The sequence below is a fragment of the Vigna umbellata genome, chromosome 11, assembly GCF_029865625.1.
Source record: "Vigna umbellata cultivar VRB3 chromosome 11, Vumbellata_1.0, whole genome shotgun sequence".
Classification (NCBI taxonomy): Eukaryota; Viridiplantae; Streptophyta; class Magnoliopsida; order Fabales; family Fabaceae; genus Vigna; species Vigna umbellata.
The window spans coordinates 19329530-19356409 of NC_142175.1; the positions used below are offsets into that span (position 1 = coordinate 19329530).

At 35.4% G+C, this 26880-nt stretch overlaps 4 protein-coding genes across 4 annotated transcripts; 2 read left to right on the forward strand and 2 right to left on the reverse strand.

The window, feature by feature from the left end:
* Positions 1 to 533: 533 nt before the first annotated feature.
* LOC124829373 (small ribosomal subunit protein uS15) lies at positions 534 to 2678 on the reverse strand. Its single transcript, XM_047302868.2, has 5 exons — positions 2537 to 2678; positions 2341 to 2413; positions 1605 to 1743; positions 1335 to 1521; positions 534 to 745 (listed from the first exon to the last, which is right to left on the reverse strand). The coding sequence occupies exons 1-5, from the start codon at positions 2557 to 2559 to the stop codon at positions 712 to 714; spliced, it is 456 nt and encodes a 151-aa protein (XP_047158824.1). The 5' UTR covers positions 2560 to 2678; the 3' UTR covers positions 534 to 711.
* A 16176-nt stretch (positions 2679 to 18854) lies between these two features.
* Positions 18855 to 19892, forward strand: LOC124829371 (uncharacterized). The gene has a single exon (XM_047302866.1). It carries the CDS (start codon positions 18855 to 18857, stop codon positions 19890 to 19892), a length of 1038 nt encoding a protein of 345 aa, XP_047158822.1.
* Positions 19893 to 20042: 150 nt separating this feature from the next.
* LOC148191096 (uncharacterized) lies at positions 20043 to 20531 on the forward strand. The gene has a single exon (XM_088101286.1). It carries the CDS (start codon positions 20043 to 20045, stop codon positions 20529 to 20531), a length of 489 nt encoding a protein of 162 aa, XP_087957412.1.
* A 3975-nt stretch (positions 20532 to 24506) lies between these two features.
* On the reverse strand, positions 24507 to 26328 carry LOC148191097 (uncharacterized). The gene is made up of 2 exons (XM_088101287.1): positions 25434 to 26328; positions 24507 to 25357 (listed from the first exon to the last, which is right to left on the reverse strand). Exons 1-2 carry the CDS (start codon positions 26326 to 26328, stop codon positions 24507 to 24509), a joined length of 1746 nt encoding a protein of 581 aa, XP_087957413.1.
* Between the last annotated feature and the right edge of the window lie 552 nt (positions 26329 to 26880).

A 26880-nucleotide genomic window follows, 5' to 3' on the forward strand; every position in this document is an offset into this window, starting at 1 on the left:
AATTAAAAATTCGACTAAACCATGCTTGGATTATACAATCAAATTAAAAATTACTATTGAAAAAGTTTTAATTAATATTAAATTTAAGCCAAAAATATTCAATCATTGACTATGACATGTTGGTTCAAACCCTTACAAGAAGGCTTCAACAAAATGTTCAATTTCACATTTTTCAACTCTAAGAGATGGAACAAGTTCACAAGTTAAATGTTTAAAAAATTTCACCTTATAAAATACTTGAGATAACTTCTTCTAGAGGAAAAACTTTGTAGTTTCCATCAATCATGTTCTATCATTAAGCATTTGCGGAATCCAGGATTATGAAACAGGAACTTACAAATATTTTATCATTCCATACTCAAGGTAAAAAATGTTGATCCTTAAAACAGAATGCATTGTTGATACATGCAAACTATCAGATCAAAATCGAAAGATTATTCTTCCAAGGACGAGGTTATATTATCTTAGTCAATGCTATTCCTCCAACGATAAGTAACATCAATTCGATGCTCAGATTCAATTACTACCACATAGAAACCAAAACGGCAATTCGGTAATCAATAATAAAAACAAAAATCCATCATCAAAACTACCATTGGATAAGTGTTTTAACAAGAATTGAAAACTCGAAAATCACGTCAAAGAAATAAATTTGCTTATCAAAAAGTACATTGATTGAAGAATTCTATCATATCTTAAGAACATTTCACTCTAAGCCACAAGGGTGCTGGCAGTTGTAGATTCACTGCAATTAAGATAAACCAAACAAATATTAGCAATAACAACAGGGAAGCACTGTGACATAATATAGCTGCAGATAAAAGCAAGTAAATAAGGTAATAGGAACATAGAATCAAGGTGAAACAACACCATCCGCAATTGATGACAGATTTACAGTGACAAACTTCAGAAAAACTCTTTCGATCAAAGCAATGATGTAATGAAAATGCACTTGTTGAATCTATCAGGAAAATTTGACCAATAATGCAGAGCCAGCAATCCTTGTTAACAATTGAAATCATCATGCATTCAGAATATTCTATAGATAAAATACTTAAACAAATCAATTGTGATCAACTTATTAAGAAACACATAGCAAATAGTGTTGGTCCACAAGTTGAGACTGAAAATGAAGAAAAGCTTAAAACAACCATTTATCAAAACTAGGCCTTTAACAAAAGGAAAGTAATAACAGGGTAGGTTTAAGTTTTACTGATTAAGTGCACCTTGCCTAGTGTCTAGCTATATAAAAAAGAAAAAAATTAGATCATAAATCAACCATTATCAAACGCAAAAGTTTATGCCTTTATAGAGTATACAAATTAAAGACTTACTATTTCCACACGGGTGGGAGCTTCTTAGTCTTCTTGTAGTAACGGGCAAGGCGGTGAATCCTACTCTCAACCAAAATTAACCTGAATTTAGAATCCTTGTCCTTCCTATTCCTCTCCAAGTGCTTCCTAATGGAGACAGCCTTTTTGATCAAGTGATACAAATCCTCAGGAATTTCAGGAGCAAGACCTACAAATGACAATGACATTCCTATTGTAAAATTTCAAATGCCACACAGTACAATAAGCCTAGAATGATGGAAAAGGTCATACCATGGGCTTTCAATATACGTAGAATCTTGCTTCCAGTGACACTCTTAACCTGAGCAATTCCATGAGAGTCACGAAGAATAACACCAATTTGGGATGGAGTGAGACCTTTCTTGGCAAACTTGCAGATGTTTTCCTCCACCTGTGAAGTCATAAGTACAACACCGTATGGTTAACACAGCAACAAACATTCAAAGTATACCAATCAGAACTCTTTAACCATATTCATAACTTTATTAGAATAGCAGAAGGTTAACACCAATGTGTTTATAAGAGCCCTAACATCATTAATACAGCAATTTTAATTCCAGCAATATTATTTTACAATTATATACGACAACAAGGGTTCGCCAATGTCTTACAATTTTTTGTTTTAACAAGTTCGAACATTGTCTCAAAATAACTGAAAATAACAAGGTTTCAACATTTTTCTTTACACAAACTTCCCTAATATCACAGATCGCAACAAAACTCTAACGACATCGACAACCTACGACCTTGCACATATCAAATGCTTGAGATAAAATTACAACGAGTTTCCAATTGAAAAAGAAGAATCATTAAACCTAATTATATGCATGCATAATGAAGTAAGATACCAAACAACATACGCACATTACAAAAAGATTTCTTTCCAGTTAACAGTCACCGTTTTCAAGCATCTAAGAAGAAGGATAGCATTAACACAAATTCAGGCCAAAGTGCAAGAAAGAAAACAAATAGGGTGTTCATTGCTTACATCCTGCGACGAAATCTTCAACCAGCTAGGTGGCGTCCTCTTATATGGAAGAGCCGAACTGGAGATACCCTTACTGAAAACAAAAACATTCAGGGAACCAACACATAAGAACAGCAACAACGTTAGATAAAAGGAAAATGAAAAGAACTGTTTTCTCCGTATTCTCTAACGTGAAAACGTGACCATGGGAACATACCCGCGACTGTGCATACGCCCCATGGTGACCGCGTTTGAAGAAGGACGACACTCTCTCTGTCTGTCTGCTGCGCCTGCACCGAACGACTAGAATGAAGGAGGAGAAACCCTGAGAATATGAAGGTAGTGAAAACTAGGGTAAACCTTATTGGATCGGGCCGTCTTTCAATTGGGCTTGGACCAGTTGTTTTTATTTCTCAAGGGTTTGGATGGAGCCCAAATTAAGGTTTCATTCAGTGAAATTTAATTTAGGGGTAAGTAATGGAAAGAATTCATACGAAGAACGGTTAACTTATTTTTTATATATTATGTTTAGCGAAATTTAAAAATTAAATTTTGAAAATCAATTACTTCATAACTTTTTATTGTTAATTTCTCAACTATTTGAACAAAGTGTATAAACACTGACAAGAAAAAACGATAATTACAATGTCTTTTAGTAACAGACAACTATAAGATCCTGCGAATACCATGAGTAATTTTTTTTTTAATTTGTATTAAGAAAATTAATATACTTATTATTATATTTAAATAAATAATTTATTTGTATAATCATATTTAAGTATTATATATATGTATAATTATAAATATAATATTTAAATAAAAGTTTGATAAAACAATTAAAAAAATTATAATAAATTCATTAAAAATAAATAATATTATTTTAATATTGGTTTTTTTTATGTTAAAGTAGAGCTGTCAAAACGGGTAACCCGGTCCGACCCGATCGGACCCATAACGGGTTAGTCACTTAGTGAGTCAACCCAACCCGGCTCATTTATTAGCGAGTCGAAAAAATTCGAATCCGACCCGACCCACTACGGGTTTGTGGGTTAAACGGGTTGACTCAATTAATTAACTTTTTTTTCACTCTCTTCTTCTGATATTCTTATAACATGTTACTTTGATCGATCAAATTAAAACAGTAATAATTGGACCACTTGATATAAAAGAAAATGAAACAAAAGAAATATATTGTTATATATATTTTAAGCTATCAAGCATAAAATTTTGCCAATTTAGTTTAATGACACAATCATTTGACCAAGAAACTACATATAGCCGTTAACAAAAATATATATGCTTGTAGATAGGTCTAAAAACAAGATAAAACAAATAATATATTCCTGAATTATCCAATCTATAATATTATCCATCTATTAAATTGGAGTCCTGAATGGATAAATCCACAATATTATGCTCTCTTGAAGCATCTTCTTCTTTATCTCCATCTATAATATTATACAATCTATAATCTTACGGTTTTATTTGCATAGGGGAACTTTTGGAAAGACAGCAATGCGAAAGGCTATATTGCTAAGTAAAGGTTGTGCATTTTGAATAATTAATTTAATTAATTTGATTTCAATAAAAAAAAAATAGGATTTGAATAATTAATTTTATTAATTTGATTTAATTAAAAAAAATCGCTGGGTTGGTAAGCCAACCCGACCCACCACGGGTTCAACCCGTGTGAGCCGGGTTCTTAGTGAGGCGGGTCAAAATTGGCTCGCATAAAAAATTTTGCATTTTTTTCCAACCCAACCCGGCTCAAACCCGTGGTGAGCCGGGTTGGCTCACTGGTTTCAACTCATTTTGACGGCACTATGTTAAAGTAATGGATTATGGAAAATACAACTAATAATATCAAGTAATAGATTATACTAATAATAATACTACTAATAATAAAAAAACAACTATAATATCAATACTAATAAAAATAATAATAATACAAATAGTAAAAATAATAAGATTAAAAAATAATATTTGGATAGAATTTAGGTCATTCCATTCTGCTCAGCACATTACGGGTTAGTCATTTAGTGAGTCAACATAACTTCATAATGAGTTTAAAATATTTGAACTCGGCCTGACTTATCACAAATTGGTGAGTTAAAAAGGTTGACCCATTGACTCACTTAACTACAAGTTTTTTTTTCTTCAATACCAAAAAAATAATATTTTTTCTAATTAAAATCTAAATAAAGTTCAATATAACTTAAAAATAACAATGGGTAGATTAATGAGCCAACTTAAATTGATCGTGGCTTGGTAATAAAAAAAAGTAATAAATTTTATAATATAATAATATAACTTTAAAAAAATAGGTGGGTTGGTTACGCCCAGTGGTACTAAAGTATCACCTAGCATTGGCCAAGTGAGTGCCCATGTCCAACTGGTGCCCAGTGGTACCCAACACTCATTCAGTTTCAATTGTGCAATTTGACTATTCTCAAGTTATTTCTCTCTTAATAAACTTCATAATGTTTTAATATATCAAACTCTTGACTTAAGAAGTGCCAAATCTAATCAATCAAAGGTCTCATAAAAAAGCTTCTATAAAAAAAAAACTCAGATTTCATATGATCATAACACCCTCTAATACTAATTGAGTCAAACTCCCTTATCTTTAAAAAAAACCTACAATACTAAATTTATTACACACTCATCACTACCATTTTATAAACACAATTAATTAATCCTCTAATTACATATATCATTTATCAATTCATCTAGTTCAATCAAAATTGACTCATTAGATACTAGAACATTATTCCATATATTCATTTTTTAACTTCACAACTCAAATATCAAATTCAACATACAACATAATTTTCTCATTTAAACCTTCATCACACATCAACCAATTTCAATTAAGTCACACAAAAAATTTCACAACTCAAGCATCAATTCAATCAATTTCTTCAAACATGTATAATTATCATTCTAAAACATATTCATCCATTAATTTCATAATAAATCACTACCACACATATTACAATTTGCGAATTCTTAATAACAATTAAATTTAAAATATAAATTCCTTTACTTGTAGGAGCAACACCAAAGTCCTTTAATTCTAAGCACCCTTAAACACTAAGATATGCAAAATCTGCACAAGGAACCTTAAAAACCCCAACCCCTCCTCTTCCCCCACCCTACTTGCATACAAAACACCAAAGTGATTCTAAAAGGGGTAAAAGGAGAAATTACTTTGTTCAACAATTACATTAGATAAAAATTGTAGCTTTTGCTCATAAAAGTCCTACATGGCTCTCTTATCTTCATACAAGTAATTAAGGTGTGAGAGAGTTTAGTGAAAAGGTAGAGAAATTTAGAAAAGTGGATTCTAGATAAATGATGTGTTTTATAATAATGTAACTCGTTCATAGCAAAATTATTCACACTAAAACATTTTAATATTAAAATAATTAAGTGTTACTATTTTAAAACCACTATTAGTCCTAAAATACCATTTTATACGTTCTTACATATACAAGTTATTTAGAATCTACCAAAATTTACCACTCAATGCTTATGGACATCATAAAAAACAACATGAATCATTAAGCAACAATCTTCCCATTTTTTATGTGAGGACCAACTTGTACATACAAAGACAAACCTTTTCTCCCCTTTAGAAATATAATTGATAAAAAATTGCATAAGCATATCTGTCAACATCCAATTTTGTCCGGGTAGTAAAAAAAATACTATTTGTTTTACTGTTTACACTGCCAAATTAACTTTTTAACTTTAGCCCAATGGTCCAAAATAATCCCACATTTTTTAACTTCCTCACCACCTTTTTTAGTTTATTTTTCCACTTCATTTCCATATTAATTTTTATATAGCAACTTTTCTAATTATTCCTCTCACATTTTTAAATTATATTTTATCCACCACCTTCTCCAGCAACTTATTTTATTCTTTCCTTCATCCATTTTCTTCATTTACTTTTACACCCATTTTTTATCTTAATTTCTCTTTCTAACTTTTAAATCATATTTTATTCACCACCTTCTCCACCAACATATTTTATAATTTTCTTCGTTCATTTTCTCCATATACTTTTTTACCCCAATTTTATATTAATTTCTCTTACTAACTTTCATTTATTCCATCTACTTTTCTAAATCATATTTTATTCACCACCTTCTCCACTAATATATTTTATTATTTCCTTCATCCATTCTCTTCATCTACTTTTCCACCCCACTTTTATATTAATTTCTCTAACTAACTTTTATTTATTCCATCACTTTTCTAAATTATATTTTATCTACCACCTTCTCCACCAACCTTTTTTTTATTATTTCCTACATCTACCTTCTTTCTCTAATTTCTCCACCAACCTTCGTATGAGTACTCTACGATCGTACGCATCAACCTAGTGCTCCCTACGCAAAATAATAAATTAAACCAAAAAAAAGTCGTATGAGTACTCGTGCGATCGTACGCATCAGCCTAGTGCTCATTACACAAAACAATAAAAACTAAACAAAAAGTCGTGCGAGTACTCGTGCGATCGTACGCATCCGCTTAGTGCTCATTAAGCAAAATCTAAATATTATATCAAAATACAAAAAAAAATGTAAATCTCCAAAAAGCTAAAAAATATCAAATTCTCATGTATTTAATCTTAGCCAGAACTACGTGATCATTGATTTTCCATAAGAGCAAGGTCAATCCTTGTCAGGTTCACTTCCCAAAAATCCAAAATAATCTTCCAAACAATTTTCCAAATCAATTTCTCAAACCTCTTTCAAAACTTATTTTCAAAAGAACTACGTACCTCTGATTTCTTACATGAGAATGAATACGTAGGAGCAAGGACAATCCTTGTCGGGCTTCCTAAAAATAAAAATATTTTTCTTTTATTTGTATTTTCTTGGATTGTTATTTTTGGGGAAAATAACCATTTTGAAAACCACATCTGCACATTTAATTATAGGTACTCTCTTCAGGCAGACGTGGTAGGGTGCTAATACCTATATGTAACCGACTCTCGAACTCAAAACTCTGATTTCGTAGACCAAACCTTATTTTATGATTTTTTCGTAGTTTTCCAGAATAAACTATGGTGACGACTCCGAACCCTTATTTTTAAATCTTTATTATTTTTTAAGAGTCTTGTCGTCAATCTCCGTCACGATCCCGGTTGCGATAGATGGCGACTCCACTAGGGACCAATTTTTAAAAAAGTCAAGCCATTTAATTATATGTGTGAAATTGATGTGATTTTCCTTTATGTTTTTCCCCCTATGTAGTTGGTTATGTAATGATTTCTTTTATGTTTCAAATAGTTGCATATGTGTTGTTTTATTTTAAAGTTTAAAATAATTGCATGTGTGTATTTATTTTATTTTGATATTTGAAATGCTTATATGTGAATATTTTTCTTTATATTTTATGTGACTAAATATTGAACCCCAGGGTAGACAACATGTTATATATATATATATGCTTGTTTGTGTTTATTTTGCAGGTGTTGTTTTGTTATGCATTATAATCTCCCTTCACACACACATTATGCATATCATGAGTGGTCCCTATACCTGAGTTTGAGTGCAACTTAGAATTATAGGGGTTGTGTAATGGTGTCACTTTGGGATATACTTCCTGTTTGGTTATCGCGAGAACCCCAGCTAGAGTTTGTTCTCTTAATTTGTGTTTTCACACCGAGTTGATTACTTGACTATTGTGAAAATGCGGTGTAAGGAGCCATAACTTTGGTGGCCTTAATTTAAGTATTAGGGAACCATCATTGTGAATGTATTTACATGGTCTTAGAACTTTAAGCAACAAACCTTTGATAAGACACAAAAGGGAGATTAGTTGAATAATTTGTTTTTTTCACTTTTTCTTTGTATTTTACATAAGTTTATATGTTTTTTTAAGAAAAAAATATAAAAAATAAAATAAAGCAAAAAAAATAAAACCTTACTTAGCTATTTTTCATTTTATTTATTATTAAGTTCATAAGATTATTCTAAAAAAAGAAAGAATAAACATTATTTGGTCAAATTAGTTAATTGAATAAAAGACGAAAATAAAGATGTTTATCATTGATTTTTGAAGTATTTACTTGACCTTCATAACATGTAATTGCTCAAACACATTCATTCTTCATCATTTTCCATCACTCATTTGTCCGAATCATCTTACATGGAGCACGACCTTAAAACGATTACGAGCAATTCTTTGTGCATATAAAAAATATATAAAAAAAACAAAACAAGGGGCATTTTGTCGTAATTGAATTTTATTTTTTCCCGTGAATTAATAAAAAAAACTATCATTATTTGAGATGATATATAGACATGTTTCTTCATGTTAAAAAAAACAATTTTTTTTTGAATGAAATTCTGTTGAGATTTGAATCTCTCCAAAAATAATTGTTTATTCATGAGTGGCCTTTTTTTGTCATTCTATCTTGTCATTCTATCGTAAATTTATTTTGTCAATATTTTGTCTTTGTTACTATTGTTTATTTTTGTCATATAGGGTTTGTAAAAATATAAAAAAAAATAATTCTTTCTTACAATTCATTTTGAGACTTTATGTTTAAGCATTCATTTTGAACTCAAACCTTGTCTCTGAGTACTAGTCTATTTATTTTAATTATTAATTTTATGTATAAATCATCACCATTTGGTTTTGTCCCATTCATATCCAAGTCAAACACAATTTTTCATTCATATCCTCACATTAGGGGCACGTTTTCAAGTTTTTTTTTGTTTACTTTGTTTTAACATAAGCATACTCAAACTAATTTTATGCCATAAAGTACACTTTGTTGTCAAATGGGAACAAATTCATTTTTTTTTTTATTTTCTTCTTAACTATCCACTCTTCAAATTGAAATCATTTCAAAGATCTTGAACAATTTTCTGCACATTATTCAAAAGAAAAAAATTTCAAAATAAATGATAAGTTGACAATTTTAAATTTGATCGAATCATGTAAATACATAATAAAGAATAGGATAATGATAAAATGAAATTCAAATAAATAAATAAACAAATAAAATTCAAATTAATTTTAAAAAAAAACTAATATTTTCCGAAAAAAAATTTTCATACGGATAAAGAAAAACAATTCTTAGGCTCATTTTTCATATGTGGTCTCCTTCGAGCCCAATTTTTCTGAAAATTAAAAAAAAAAGAAAAAAAATCTTTTAACATGATCATAATTTTCACATCACATTTTTGATAAAGATATATGAAATTAATTTCCTTTTTCTGCAAAAAAAAAATAAATAAAATTGAAAGAGTAATTTTCCAGCCATTTATACCTAAGTGTCGTTAGGTTTCTCTAGAATTCAAAATTTTCTCTTCTTTTTCCTCCATTTGTGAAAAAAATAATTAAAATATTTTGAGCATACAATTAATTTTTGATAATTTTTTACGTTGTAATTAAAAAAAAATTCATAGCATTTGCACAAATTTGTTTTCTAATTTTTTTTCGGATTGATGATTATTTTCATTCATATGAGTAACCTATATATCTCTATAAAAAAATATTGAAAAAAAAAGAAGATTTTAAACTCACTTTTAATATTCATTGTGACACTGACAGACATTTTTTTTTAAAAGGGTTTCGTTGGCCCAATTACCATATGTGGTTTTCTTTGAAGAAAATGATAAAGAAAAATAAAAATGAAATAAATTCTTTCAACATGTTTGGAAATCAATTTAAAGAAAGTAAAAATATTGAATTCATAATTTTTTTCATTTTTCTAGAGATGATAAAAGGTTTTGAACAAATCATTGATTTTTGAATATTTTTTTGGATTGTATATATTACAAAGGAAAATTTTCATAACATGTATAAATTCGTCATTTTTCAGATAGATGGTCATCTTCATGACCTATATATAAAAATAAACAACAAATCTTGAAAAATAAAAATGAAGCAATGTTTTTTCCTATTGTGGTATAAATTGAGTATAAACACTTTGATTTTGAGAATTTCTCATTGTAAAAATGTAGATGAAATATTTAACATGTATGTAAATTTGTTTTCTTGATATTTTTGGTTGAAGGTCTTATTCATTCATATGAATGTAAATGAAAAAAAAATTAAAATTAATGTTTTTAGATTGTCGAACGATGGAAAGAAAAAAAAATGTTTTTGAACCCATTAGACTCCCTTGTCATGGTTGTCCTGAAAGCTAATCTTTCTCAAAGTAAAAAAAAAAAAGAGATGAAAATTGTCATGTTTCATAATTTTGACATCATATGATTTTTTTTAAAAAAAAAGAACATTGTAAATAAATTAAAAAAAAATTTGTTTGTCTAATATTCCCTAAGTCAGATAGTTCTATCCATTTGATTCTTTTAGCGTTTTAAACTTAATTTTTTTTCTAGTCCAAATTTGCTTGGCCCATTAAGTTCAATTGTGTAAGACCCATCAAGACCAATTTCATTCAGCTCATTGAGTTTGGTCTTGTCCGACCTTCCTAAACTCATAATTTCTTTTTCTAATTCTGGAATTGTTTTTTCTTTTAAAAAAAGGTTCAATCAATTTTTTGAAACAAATATACAGTTTTGCATCCAATATACCAAAAATAAAAATCAAAATTCAAAAATTAAAAAAAAAATATATGTATTTGTGAGTTCACAAATCAGATTAAAAAAATGTAATTCATTTTTTGTCATCTTTGGGCCCATTGGGCCCATTTTTTACACATGTTTTTCGTTAAACAAAATTAAAAAAAACATAAAATTTTAAAAAAAAGGGTTTTAAAATTTTTGTTGATGATTTTCATGATTTTTCATTTTGATAAAGAAAAATAAAATTGAAAATGTGAAGCATATTGAATCTCTTGTTTGTAAAATCATCAAATGAATAATTTTCCAAAGAAATAAAAATGTTCTAAATGTTTGATAAGAGTCGAAGTTCTAAGTAATTCGAAATTTAATGTTTTCATGGTAAATAATGTGCATACGTCTCCTTTTGACATATATTGTGTATCTCACCTAAGTCCATTCACCTCTCTGAATGAAAAAAATCACCCTAATAAAATCAATTTGTCCCAAATGATAAATGTGAATATTATTGAGGGACCATTTGTGTTCAAAATAGTTCTCTTAGGTTGATGGAATGATCAATAACTCTTAAAGGCTAAAACAATGTGATGATGAAAAATGAAAATGAAAATGAAAAAAAGAAGTATATGAAAAATGAAAACTAAGAGCAACATTGTTAGATGTCATTGAATTTTATTTTGGAGTTAATCTTTGTAAAAATAAAGGAATCACGATTCAAGATGATGTGTGGCCATCTTTCTTTCCCATCAAAAGAATGAATTATCCTTTGTACCTTCTTTGAGCCAAAAGTAATATTTTTTCAAATTTTCCCTACACAAGGATTAACTTCATGATAAGTCTACCACAACTTACAATGATCAAAGGCAAAGAAAAATGAGTCAAAGATGAAAATGATTTAACTGCAGAATTGAAGTCAAATTGATTCAAAATCAAGTAAAAAAAGGAAAATATGAAACCATTATGATTGAAGATCAATGATGGAATCTTGAACATGATTTACAAAGTGTTAGCAATATGAAGGAAGAGAAAGATGACAAATGAAAAACGATCAAAGTTTTGAAGATATTCAAGGAAATGTCATGCTAATAATCCTTGTGTGAAAAAAAAATAAAGCAAACCCATCAATGTTTCATTTGGGCCTTTATATACCCTTTCTTTCAAACCCTTTCAACCCCTTGCCACGTTACAAGCTAATAAAGCCCACACTGATTGAAAAATGATTGCTCTGATTTTTACAAACCTTGGTTCTAGAACAAAAAGACATGGTTGATGATGTTGTTGCTAAAAAAATGAATGAAAAAAAAGAAATATGATAAAGTCTCTAAGGTAGTATCTTCTTGTCAACTTATGAGAAAAATTGTTGGGACAATTCACTCCATGTTGTACCAGTCACCATTCAACCAAATCAGTTTATCCAAATCATGTTTTTGTCCCAAAAATCCAAACTGGGGCAACTTTTTAGATCTCATGATCTTTACCAAGTATCTTTGAATTTGTGAAGAAAAAAAAATAACTATTATGAGTCAAGATATACCATTCACCTTTTATTCACCTGATGATCATATGATGTGTCAAAAGGAAATATTGAGCATGTAATATATCCTGTGTTGATAATTGATATTAGGATTTGCAAAATGTCTCTGACTTTTATTTGTTGAAGAAAGTTATACAAAGAATTTGGTGATTATGGATACAATTGATTTTATATGCATTACAAAAAAAATTGAAAAAAAATGAAGAAAGAATTTTTTTTTGAGAAAAAGAGTTCAAGTTGAAGTTTTGAAAAATCAGTCAAACTCAATGAAAATAGAGTTTTTGAAAATAAAACCAGAAATAAAAAAAGTTTTGAAAAAAAAATCAAACATTAAGGAAGTTAATCCTTATGACAAATTTTTGAATGAATAAAATGTTTTGATTGAGATTAGTAATGGTCGTCAGATGCTTTTGATTAGACTATCTCTTATGTTGTGGTCTAATCCCTTTTTCAACTGAAATTTTTGGATGATAAAAATGTTGAGACTAATAATGGTCATCAAATGTTTTGGGTATAGGCTATCTTCTGGCAGTGACTTAATCCATTTTTAATGAAGATAATGATTTTGATCAGGACCCTCTCCAAAGGAATGGTCACTGATTTCTTTGTATTGGCCCTCTGCTAAGCAATGATCGAATCCTGGTGACCTCTCTAAGTCCAGTTTGTCTGGCACTCCAAATCCAGTTTTGTCTAGCATTGTCATTGGTATCTCGGCCCTCTGCAAAGCATTGGTCGAGTCTAATCCTTTGAGATGTCGGTCCTCTGCAAAGCATTGATCGAACTCAAATCATTGGTATTTCGGCCCTCTACAAAGCATTGGTTGAGCCTTTTTTTAAAATTTTGTCATCGGTATCTCGACCCTCTACAAAGCATTGGTCGAGTCCAATCCTTTCTTTGAGATGTCGACCTTCTGCAAAGCATTGGTCAAATCCAAATCATTGGTGTCTCGGCCCTCTGCAAGACCTTGGTCGAGTCCAATTTTAAATTTCTGTTATTGGTATTTCGACCCTCTGCAAAGCATTGGTCAAACCCAATTTTCCTTTGAAATCTCGACCCTTTATAAAGCATTGGTCAAATCTAAATCATTGGCGTCTCGACCCTCTGAAAAGCATTGGTCGAGTTCAATTTTAAATTTCTACCATTGGTGTCTCGGTCCTCTACGAAGCATTGGTCGAGCCCAATTTTAAAATTCTATCATTGGTATCTCGGCCCTCTGTAAAGCATTGGTCGAGTCCAATCCTTTCTTTGATTTCGGCCCTATGCAAAGCATTGGTCGAACTTAAAATCTCCACGAGGTTTGTATACCTCACTTCAATCATCCATAGGGTCAGCATACCTTCCACGAGGTTTGTATACCTCAATTCCTTCATCCATAGGGTTAGCATACCCTCCATGAGGTTTGCATACCTCACTTCATTCATCTATAAGGTTAACATACCCTCCACGATGTTTGCATACCTCAATTCATTCATCCATAGGGTCAATATACCCTCCACAAGGTTTCCATACCTCAATTCCTTCCTCTCGTGTATAATTTAATTTCTTATTGTTTCTTTGTCTACTTTGTTTATTCTGAAACCCGAACAAAATTATCTTTACTTATCTTTTACTACGATAATATGAAAATGTAAACTTTTCATATCATCTAATAAAATATAAGTAAGAAGGAGCAACTTTCAACACCCAATTTTTTCCGGGTAATAAAAAAAAGAAATAAAAAAATACTATTTGTTTTACTATTTGCACCGCCAAATTAACTTTTTAACCTTTAGCCCAATGGCCCAAAATAATCCCACGTTTTTTAACTTCCTCACCACCTTTTTTTTTCTTATCACACCTCACTCTCCACATCACCTTCCACCTCACCCTCTATATCATCTACCTTTTTCATTTATTTTTCCACCTCATTTCCATATTAATTTTTATATACCAACTTTTCTAATTATTCCTCTCACATCTTTAAATTATATTTTATCCACCACCCTTTCCACCAACCTTTTTTTTTTCTTTCCTTCATCCATTTTCTTCATCTACTTTCCACCCCCTTTTTATATTAAATTCTCTTTCTAACTTTTAAATCATATTTTATTCACCATCTTCTCCACCAACATATTTTATTATTTCCTTCACTCATTTTCTCCATCTACTTTTCTAAATCATATTTTACTCACCACCTTCTCCACCAACAAATTTTATTATTTCCTTCATCCATTTTCTTCATCTACTTTTCCACTCCACATTTATGTTAATTTCTTTTACTAAATTTTATTTATTCCGTAACTTTTCTAAATTATATTTTATCTACCACCTTCTCTAACAAACTTTTTTTTATTATTTCCTACGTCTACCTTCTTTCTCTAATTTTTCCACCCCGTTATTATATTATTTTTATTCATCAACTTTCTCCATTCATAACTCTATAAATACCCTTATACTCTTCACTCCATCTTTACACACACAATTACATAATATCCATCTCTTCTATCTCAAAAACCTCTTCATTCCATCCCAAAACTTTACTTCATTTTTCTCTCACACTTTACTATTTCCTAATCCCTCTATACATATTAAATCTCATACCACATTTCTACTACAATGTCATCTTCTTCACGTTCCATCTACCTCTTCTCACAACGTATTACAAGTAAGATTTTGCTCCATCATTCAAATCTTCAACAAGGTACACATATTCTTCTCATTCCCTTTATATATGCATTTTGATCATTTTTTTAGTTTATAAATTTATCTTGTTTTCTACCACAACTTTATCTTATACTTTTTCACATTTTTATGTCATAGATATTTCAACTCATCTCTCTTTCTTAATAAAAAGCAAATAAAAAATGACAAAAATATATAAAACTTTAAAAAAATATATAATAATATAAATAACGGTATGAGTACTCGTGCGATTGTACGCATCAGCCTAGTACTCATTATCCAAAATATAAAAATAAACAAAAAAGCCATATGAGTACGAGTGTACGCGTGCGATCGTACGCATCATCTTAGTGCTCATTACGCAAAACATTAAAAATAAACAAAAAAAAAGTCGTATGAGTACTCATGCGATCGTACGCATAAGCCTAGTGCTCACTACGCAAAACAATAAAATTAAACCAAAAAAAATCTGTATGAGTACTTGTGCGATCGTACGTATCAACCTAGTGCTCATTACGCAAAACAATAAAAAATAAACAAAAATTTGTGTGAGTACTCGTGCGATCGTACGCATCAGCATAGTGCTTATTACTAAAAATATAAATATTATATCAAAATACAAAAAAAAGTAAAATCTCCAAAAAGCTAAAAAATATCAAATTCTCATGTATTTAATCTGAGCCAGAACTACGTGATCCTTAATTCTCCTTAATTCTCCATCAAAATGGAAATACGTAGGAGTAAGGTCAATCATTGTCAGGTTCACTTCCCTAAAATCCAAAATAATCTTTCAAATAATTTTCCAAATCAATTTCTCAAACCTCTTTCCATACTTATTTTCAAAAGAACTACGTACCCCTGATTCCTCACATGAAAATACGTAGGACCAAGGACAATCCTTGTCGGGCTTCCATACAATCCTTGTCGGGCTTTCTCACATGAGTCTTATTGACACTAATAGGAAAATAAAATAGGGTAAGGAATACTGGAGTAAACAAATGAACTTCATCATATTATAAAAAATGACTTTGAGTTAGTTAGCTAGGATACGACCCTTAAGGACATATATAAAATGTAAATCTTTTGTTGTCACTTGAGCATGGTTACTTCTCCTAGGAACCAAAATCCATGTAATAACAAAGGCTAGTAACTTATCATCTTTCTTCATACCCTCAGCCTTAAACAAGATATAATCTTTAGGCTCATTTGATTGTTTTGTCTATATTTTCTTATATTTTTAACAATTTCATTTCCTTATTTTTGATATTGTTTGATGTAATTAGCATGTAATGCACTCTTTTGTTTGCATTACGTTGGTTTGAACTATATTTTTTAGATTCATGGCATATTTTGGGTTTGATATGCTTGTGCAATTTTTTTTATCTATTATATCCTTATTTTGATCATGTCCAAATGGGAGAAAATGTTTGTCTTTGTATGTATAGGTTGGTCATCATAAAAAAGTCAACATGAATCGTTAGCTATCATAAAAAAGACAACACGAATCATTGGAGCAACAATGATGATAGAGGAGGATGAAGAAAAAGAAAATGAAAAAAAAAGAAAAGGAATAAGAAAAGAAGGGGAAGTGGAAAGAGAAAATCATATCATAATATTTACTAACAAAATAATCATAAATAATTACTAACATATATTTACTAACAAATTTACATCGACAAATTCTTTATTATTAATAATCATTATTTTTGGTTTGTTAATAAATTTTTGTCACTAGTTTTTAATCGTTTATAATATCAATATTTTTTTAATATAACATTAAAAATGACTTTAACCTATGTTGTCTAAAAAATAATTTTTGTTAACTGAAAACGAAACCCATCCAAAAAATAATCTCTATTGAAATGAAAAATGTATTTGACATCAATAAAATAAAAAGAGGGTTAAAAATGTTCTTCATCTTCAAATTATTATAAAAGATAATATGTGAAAGTGATATAAGACATCATTTATAAATGACAAGTGTTTTTTTTATATGACAAATGGAATTCTATAATGAACTAATATAAACTTCACATACGGTTTGTTGAAAATAGTGCTTTCCATAACTTTTACAAAATGCTGAAATGAAATACTTTATAATTTAATTTAAGTATACAATTTTTTTTGTAATAATTTAGAAAGAAATAACATATTTAACAAATAAAATAGTATAAAGAATTCTTTTACTAAGAAATATCTATGTCCTGACATCAACAATAAACTAACTCTAACTATGTCAAATGAAAAATAAGCATGATTAATTTTTCACTATTTTATTATGATTTCAATTTTTTTTCAAAACATTTACACTATTTTATTATGATTTCTTTTTCAAATTTTCTATAAAATTCTACCAGTTTATTAAAATTCCCTGTCGAATAAAAAGTCAACAGTATACTAAACAAATTCAATGTCGACCTTATTTTAGGATATTATTTTTGCGATTGTTAAATTTGATACGACTTACGCTAACAAATCATATTTCTCTTTCACACAATTCTATATAATGATTAAAATCATTGCGTTTAAGAATGAAAATATTTAATACAGTGTTTCCTTTTTTTTTTTCTCAAGACATTTCTTATTTTCAAGACCCCTCAATTTCTTTGCTAATATCGTCTTTAATGTTAACTTTTTTAATTTCAACTTTCTTAAATACGTTAGTTTCATGTTTTTGAATTGTTTTTCCTCAATTTAAATTGTTTGTATTTCCACTCTTAGTTGCAACTGCTTCTTGTTTTGAGTTTATTTATTTAAATTAATTACCTACCACTATATCAAATTTTCACCCAAATAGTTCAAATAGGCTAAAAAATTATCTGATAGTACACTTACAAAATATTTACATAGATAATATATATATATATATATATATATATATATATATATATATATATATATATATATATATATATATATATATTGTATGGTAAGATATCTGAATCGATAGATTGGCAACCCAAGCGATCACAAGGATAAAATAACGAGCTTACATATGACTGTTCCCGAACGATCGTTCACCCGTCAAAGTGAGCGATCGTTATATCCCATTTACCGATCGTCTTTTAGCGATCGTCTGTTAAACCCAGTCAAAGATAAAAGTCAACAAATGTTCGGTTAATTTTAGTCAAAAAGGTTATAGACAAGTGACCATGACGTCGCAAATCACGAAACCAACTAACCTAATATCAAGTACGACTAAGCGGTTATATGTGCCAAGCAGTTAAGTTCTCTAACCAACCAGATTTTCAGGTAAACAGTTTTATCTTATTGCTAGGTTAAATATGAAAAACCAGAAGGAAAAAGGTACGTTTTTCTGAATTAGAAGGAGAGAAAATTATTACTTTTTTCTATTATTGAACTGAAAGAGTTCTACGATTCCCCTTTTCTGACTTGAGCGTCGGAGTGCCTTCGTAGGTACCTACTCCATTCTCCCTGGAGTATTCTGAACAGGAAGAGGACGTGAAGATAACGACATTCTAGGAGGAAAGGACGTGACTCATCAGGTTCATATCTCAGCCTCAACTCTTATACCGAAACATTTTGGCGCCCACCGTGGGGCCGAGATTTGATATCCCCAAAGAAGACCACAAGAGCTATGGGAGACAACAACACACTGGATTTGATCAAGCAACTGCAGGCACAGATCGAAGCGTAGGCTCAAACCATACGGGAGCAACAAGAGATCCAACGCAAACAAACAGAGGAGATTGCGACACTGAGGGCGCCGCGTCCCCCGCTGGAAATATCGACCTCCAACCGCCAGGATGATAATGAAGGCAGCCACCATGGAGGACCATCCGAACCAGTCGGGGGGGAGGGGGGGACGGAAGGGACCCACCTCTCTACGGCTCACTAACCTGCTTCCATTTACGGAAGCCATCATGCAAGCCCATATGCCAGAAAAGCCCCCTCCGACGTTAGAAAGATACGACGGTTCAGCATACCCCGACAATCATCTCCGCAACTTCATCGATGACATGGCGTTCTACACGGACAATGATCCCGTCATTTGCAGAGCTTTTTCGTTATCCCTGAAAGATGAGGCACTCGAGTGGTACCACACTCTTCCTCAGAATTCGGTAGATTGCTTCGCTACCGTAGAAGCTCTGTTTCGAAAACAATATGCTATAAACCGAAGACCGGAGATGACTCCTGCTGAGCTTGTGAACACCAAGCAGGAGAAAGATGAGACCCTAAAGGCCTTCATGCAGAGGTACAACGAGACGGCCCGACGTGTGAAGGATGTAAACCACACGTTTATAATCAGCAATCTACCTTCCTGTTTACGGCCAGGGTATTTCGCCGAACAGCTGTACGCAGATCCTCCCAAATCTATGGAGGAACTCCAGGCAACGATCGCAACATTCATCCGCATCGAGGACCTCAGGAACTCAAGGAAAAAGCAACAACATGAAAGTCCGAACAATAATACTAAGAAGGACATGAAACGGTCGTCTAACGACTATAAAACAAATCGACCCCCTCGAAAAGAGTCGGGGTGGATGCCCAAGTACGAACGTTATACATCCCTCAACGCACCTAGGGCGAAACTGCTCGAAGAGGCATTGCACGCAGGACTCCTCACCGTTCGGCGGAAGGCTACTCCCAAGAACGCTGATGGCAGTAAAGCGTGTCGACTTCATATGAACCATGGTCATGATACAGAAGAATGTAACATGGTGAAAGATGAGTTGGAAAGACTCATCCGCGTGGGCTACCTCCAAAATTACGTAAAGGAGAGGACATCCACCAGAGTAGCAACTCCCAACCGGAAGGAATCCTCCCGACGAAGCCCCGAACGATCACCTCCTAGGGACGACTAGCGAAGACGGCGATCCTGGAGCCAACCTCGACGCTCAGAAGGAGAGAGGTCGGTCTGGGGGCGTATCGACACCATATCCGGTGGCTTCGCAGGGGGAGGAGCGTCAACCTCCGCCCGGAAACGACATTTGAGACACTTAAAGTCAGTACACATGGTAGATCGACAATCTCGATCCATACCCAACATCACATTTACTGACGCAGATTTCCACGCTCCCGACCCTGATCACGATGATCCCATGGTCATCACGGCCGAAATAGCCCGTTACGACGTCAGCAAGGTCCTCGTCGATCAAGGCAGTTCGGTCAACATTTTGTATTGGACAACCTTCAAGAAAATGGACTTGTCCGAAGACTTGATAGCCCCTTTCAACGAGCAGATTGTAGGCTTCGTAGGGGAAAGAGTCGACACTCGGGGATACCTTGACCTACGGACTCGACTCGGAACAGGCAGGGATGCACCAGAGCTCAGAGTTAGGTTCTTACTGGTAGAGGCAAATACCTCGTATAATTCTTTTCTAGGACGACCTTGCTTGAACGCTTTCGGAGCCATCATGTCCATCCCTCATCTGGCCATGAAATTCCCCACGGAACGAGGGACCATTTGTACCGTAAGGGCTGATCAGCGAACGACTCGATAGTGCTATGTCGCTGGTTTAAAGGTCACCCCTTTCATGCCACCTAGGAGGGCAAGAGGAGACGAAACAACGACGATCGACTTGGACCCCAGAACCAATATAGACGAACGTCTCCATCCACAAGGAGATGTCAAAACATTCCAATTGGGAGCGGATGTGTCCAAAACCACGACCATCGGTGGAAGCTTGGCGTTACATGATGAGCATGATTTGACGCAGATACTACGAACCAACACTGACCTATTTGCGTGGGTGGCCGCCGATATGCCGGGGATCCATCCGGGAGTCATGGCCCATAAATTGTCGATCTTCAGGGAGGCGCACCCGGTTGCGCAGAAGAAACGACGATTTGGAGAGGAAAAACGCGAGGCCATCCAGGCAGAGGTCAACAAACTGACGAACGCCCAGTTTATCAGGGAGATAACTTACACCACGTGGTTGTCGAACGTGGTCATGGTCAAGAAGTCTAACGACCAATGGAGAATGTGTGTGGACTTCACCGACCTCAACAAAGCATGCCCTAAGGATTCATATCCCCTACCGAGCATTGATCGGTTAGTAGATGGAGCTTCAGGACATACTGTGCTCAGTTTCCTCGATGCGTACTCGGGGTATAACCAAATCCCCATGTACGAGCCCGATCAGAACAAAACAGCCTTCATTACCGAGCGCGCCAATTACTATTATGAAGTAATGCCGTTCGGCCTGAAGAATGCAGGCGCCACCTACCAGCGCCTCATGGACAAAGTTTTCCACCACCAAATCGGCAGATGCATGGATGTCTATGTAGACGACATGATTATCTGAAGCCAATCTGTGGAACAACATCTCAAGGATTTGGCAGAAGTGTTCCTCCAGATCCGGCGATACAACATGCGACTTAACCCCTCCAAATGTACCTTCGGAGTCCCAACTGGTAAGTTCTTGGGGTTCATGCTAACATACAGAGGCATCGAGGCCAACCTAGACAAATGTAAAATCGTGCTCGAAATGTCGAGCCCAAAAACCCTGAAAGAGATACAACGTCTGGTCGGCCGACTCACAGCATTATCCCGTTTCATCCTGAAATTAGCCGAACACATCAGGCCCATCCTGAAAAACATGAAGAAGGGCACCACCCAACACTGGGACGATGATTGTGAAACAACTTTTGATGCTGTTAAACATATTCTCACCAGCCCTCCAATCTTGGCGAGACCGGTCGCCGGATCCGACTTACAAATATACATCGCAGCGTCCCATCATGACGTAAGTGTTGCTTTGGTACAAGAGACTCCCGCCCTTAAGCTGATATATTTTGTCAGCCGCACGCTGCAGGGAGTGGAGGAGCGGTACTCCCAAATCGAGAAGGTAACATTGGCCCTACTCACCGCATCACGCCAACTTTGACCGTATTTCCAGAGTCATCAGTTGGTTGTCCGAACTAATCACCCGATCGCCAAGATCCTCAGAAAACCCGATCTGGCAGGGAGGATGGTCTCATGGTCAGTGGAACTTTCTGAGTTTGGACTCCGTTATGAGCCTCGGGGGTCCATTAAGGGTCAACACCTGGCAGACTTTGCAGGTGAGCTAACACCCACGCCCGACAGCTCGGAACCGAGGTGGCTCCTTAACGTGGATGGATCCTCAGACAAGAGAGGGGGAGGGAGCTGGTATTGTTTTGGAAGGACCAAATGGTCTAATCGTGGAGCAAGCCATCACATTCCGGTTTCCAGCCAGCAATAATCAAGCGGAGTATGAAGCTTTGATTGCTGGTCTAACCCTAGCCAAAGAACTCACGGTCAATCGATTAGAGTGCAGGATGAATTCACAATTGGTGGTCGGGCATATGAACGAAAAATATCAGGTTAAGGATAATCAATTGCTGCGCTACTTCCACAAAGCTAGCACCCTCCTCTAGGATTTTGTCGAGGTCAACATTATCCATGTGCCCAGGGAGCAAAATGCAAGGGCAGATCTCCTGTCTAAATTAACTCACTCCAAGGAGAGAGCACAATTGTCTTCGATCATCAAGATGACACTCGACCACACAGTCGTGGAATCTTTTGTCATCGATGTTCCGACGCAGGAGACGGATTGGAGACAGAACATACAGGACTTGATGATGAAGCAGGAGCGAGGGGAAAAGGTCACCGCAAGTGGCTCAAAACGCATCGCACGTTTTCTATACATAGGCGACGACCTATACAGGCGCGGCTACAGCACACCTTTGTTGAAGTGCACATCGACGGATGAGACTGATTACGTCCTGCGCGAGCTCCACACCGGGATCTACGGTTTTTATTCGGGCAAACGTATGCTCAGAGCGCGCGTACTTCGCAAAGGATATTCTGGCCAACAATCGACCGCGATTGCGAGATATTTGTCAAGAAATGTCTCTCATGCCAGGTACACGGTCATGACTTCCACGTCCCTCCTGAAGAATTGCATGACATTATCTCCCCTTGGCCGTTCGCCCAATGGGGAATCGACATCGTCGGACCGTTGCCCGTCGCAAAAGCTCAGAACAAATTCCTCCTAGTAGCGGTCGACTACTTCACCAAATGGATAGAGGCCGAACCACTGTTCATAATCAGCGTCCAGCGAGTACAGAAGTTCATCTGGGACTTGATATGCCGATTCAGTCTGCCACAAAAGATCATCACCGATAACGGCAGACAGTTCATTGAGAAAAAATTGGAGGAATTCCTCAGCAACTTGGGAATTAAACATGTGACTAGCTTAGTAGAACATCCACAAACTAATGGACAAGCCGAAGCCACGAACAAAGCCCTGCTCACAGAATTGAAAAAGCGACTTGGCGAGGCTAAAGGTTTATGGGTGGAAGAACTACCCGAAGTCCTATGGGCATACAGATGCACCCCGCACGGATCCATCGGGACACTCCATTCAATTTGACATACGGCACCGATGCCATGCTCCCAGTCGAGGTAGGAGAGCCATCCCTAAGACGCAGCATCACCAATATGACCCTTAATGATGAACAGTTGTAGATGAATCTCGACACCCTGCCCGAGCATCGAGCAGTCGCCACCGTCCGTGCGGAAGCCCAAAAAAGAATGCTCTCCCGCCGTTATAACACCAAGGTCAAGCCCCGAGCGTTCAAAAATGGCGATCTTGTGTGGCGGAAATGGGGAGAAGCTAGAAAGAATCGAGCACACGGAAAGTTAGCGGACAACTGGGAGGGACCGTTTCGCATCGTTGAGGACCTGATGAATGGGGCATACCGCCTCCAGCTCCTCAATGGACAAACCGTCCCCAATACGTGGAATGCTACTCACCTCAAATATTATTTCAGTTGAAGTTCATTATTTTTTCTGTTCATGACACATTATCTTTCTCAATTACAATAAAGCATATCTTTTATATTCTTCATTTATTTTGTTCTCACATGTCGAGTCCCAGGATCGAATTTTCCGAAACCGCTCGGCATATTACATGCTCACCCTCGAGTAGCCAGAGCCAAGGCACTATTCGGCCTGATAAAGGTTCACCCTCGAACCTGCGCACCATGATAAATCGGGATACACTCCCTCTGGTAGATGTTCTCTCTTGAACACCTAGTTACATTCGGGATACACTCCCCTGGTAGATTTTCACCCTTGAACACCCAAAACATTAATCTAAACGTTAGCAGACCTAACCAGCGTCTACCTCACATCAATATGAAGACACTATGCCGTTTGCACAATAAAGAACGCAATATCAAATATCTATTATAAAGGTAATCAGTGTCTACAACAAAAAATTTGCAATCAAAGCAAATAAGAGTTCAAAGCCACATTAATATTCTACAACCTAGTATATTACAATATCTGGAGATCCATGAGCCTCTCCAGCAACTTCACTCGTGGGCTCCTCAATGGCAGCCACTCCATCATCATCATCTACTTCTGCCTCCAGAAAAGCATGTTCCGGAATCTCAGCTAGGGGCATCATTTGACCCTCATATACGTCCTTCCTCGGGTCAAAAGCCACTCACTCAGTTGACACTTCCAGGAGATGCTCGACTTGTCTTAGCGCTTTTTTGAAAACCCTAGTGTGTTCCATGACTATGGCTTCACGCATTTCCTCTATTACTTCTCGCTCCTCGGCAGCCACAACAAGTAGGTCGTCACTCTCTTTGGTCACCTCGTCCTTTTCTTGCATCAATGCAGCCACAATCTTCTTTGACTGCTCCAACTCGGACGCCATCTGGTCCTTCGCTATCCGGAGCTCATCCCTTTCCTTCTTCAAGGTAAGGCCAGCTGACCGAGTGGTGTTCAGTAATAATTGCGCTTCACACATCAACTGTTTCGATTGTCTCTGCTTTTGCTCATAGTTAGCATGGACGTCTGCCAGCTCCTTCAGTTGCGTTCGCACCTTCTCCAACTCAACCCTCAGTACGCCCCTGTCAGAGGCATATGCCATGTGCCAGGTAGCCATAGTCGTTCGACTTGCCCATTCCAACATGGCATCAGCCATTTGTTGTTCCGTCATGTTTTTTACCGTCTTCTTCTCAGAATCATCCAAGTTGAACTGAATTTTGTGGCTAAGGGTGAAGGATGAATCCCACTCGCTGTTGGGAGCAGGACAACTCGTGCCTCCTTCAGTTTCCTTCATTTTCTTGGGCATAGTACCCGCGGAGTCGATAGCCTTGCCTCTCCGTTTTCTTATCAACGGCCGATCCTCAACGATCGCTACTTCATCAGGAGACGTCGCCCGAACATTGGGAGGGGGTGGCGGAGTGGGAGTAGTTCCTGAGGAGGGGCCTGGATGTCTGACATCTTCCTTCAGAATGTCGATCGTTCTGAACCAATTGCGAACGGGTCCCTTCCTTCCCATTATCTCTGCAAGTACAAATTCACCCAACACGATCAGCAATTATCAAGTAACATACAAAAAACAACAATAACAGAGACATACCAAATACCCTCGAGTCCAAATCATCGTGGTCGAGGCAGTTAATGAGCCGACGGGAAGAAAAGGGACGAGGCAGTGCCGTCAACACACTCAGAGCTTCTAATTCTTCGTTTGTCATTGTATCCTCAGACCACGAAGTGAATCTTAATGGATTCTGCGTCCAGTACAATGGAAACTTCAAACTCCCATCTTCATTAAAGAAGAGCGTCCGTCCCGAATCGAGAATTGACACTTTAAAGAACTTATCTTTAAAGCCCCTATACGACTGCGAGTATAGTTCTAATAGGGCATCACCCGGCTCAGAAATTAAGGACACCCACCCCTTCCTAGCGACGGGTCGACATCTAAAAAAGCGCAAAAACAACGGCACAATAGGCCTAAGGGCCAAAGCTTGACAAATAACGGTGAACGCCTGCATGTATCCCCAACTATTAGGATGCAGTTGGGTTGGTGCAACGTTTAGGGTTCTCAGAACCTCCATTTGAAAACTAGTGAAAGATAACCTAACATACAAGTCGTAAACCGGCATAGAATAGTAATAGCAAAAATCATTGGTAGAGTTCTCTCTTCCATGAAAAACTCTTTCATTCTCACGGCAAGCTATCAACTTGATGCAAGATCTATAACCTAGGGTTCTCAAGACGCAACTATTATGTACCCAATCTGCTAATACTACTCTACTTTTAAATACACTACGGAAATCACTTACTTCACGCGAAGCCCAATCGTAGCCGGTACCTGATATAGAGGGCGTAGTGCAATCCTCTAGATTTTCACTCAACACGTTTCCATACAGAAACGCACTTTCGCCGCTAAGAACAGTGGTGATTTCACGGCGTTCCACCGGCGAAGACGCTTCCGGTGCATCGGCGAATACCTTCTGCCCCTTTTCTTCCATTATCAACGATGAACAAAATATAACGGAGAAAGGTTTGAGGTTTACCTGGTGGACTCGTGAAGAAGAAGAGTGAAATCGCAGGAAAGCAAGAAAACCGTCGATGGAGTGGAAATGATGCTTTGGTAGTCTGGCCAAAGGTTACGCCTCTTCACATTTCTTTTCATGTTATTAAATGCACAACGGAAGACAGAACGCCGCGCACCGTCGGATCAATTTAATCCAACGACTCTATTTGCATGCCGTTACATATATCTCCAAAGGCGGGAAACCCTAAAGCTTTTTCATGAAACGATGCGTAGCAATTGCCCTATCCCATAACTACACCATCAGCGTCCTACAGTAAACTCGCATGCTTAAACCGCGTTCGTTTACTCGAACTCGAGGGGAATTATGTATGTAAGATATCTGAATCGATAGATTGGCAACCCAAGCGATCACCAAGGATAAAATAACGAGCTGTCATATGACTGTTCCCGAACGATCGTTCACCCGCCAAAGTGAGCGATCGTTATATCCCATTTACCGATCGTCTTTTAGCGATCATCTGTTAAA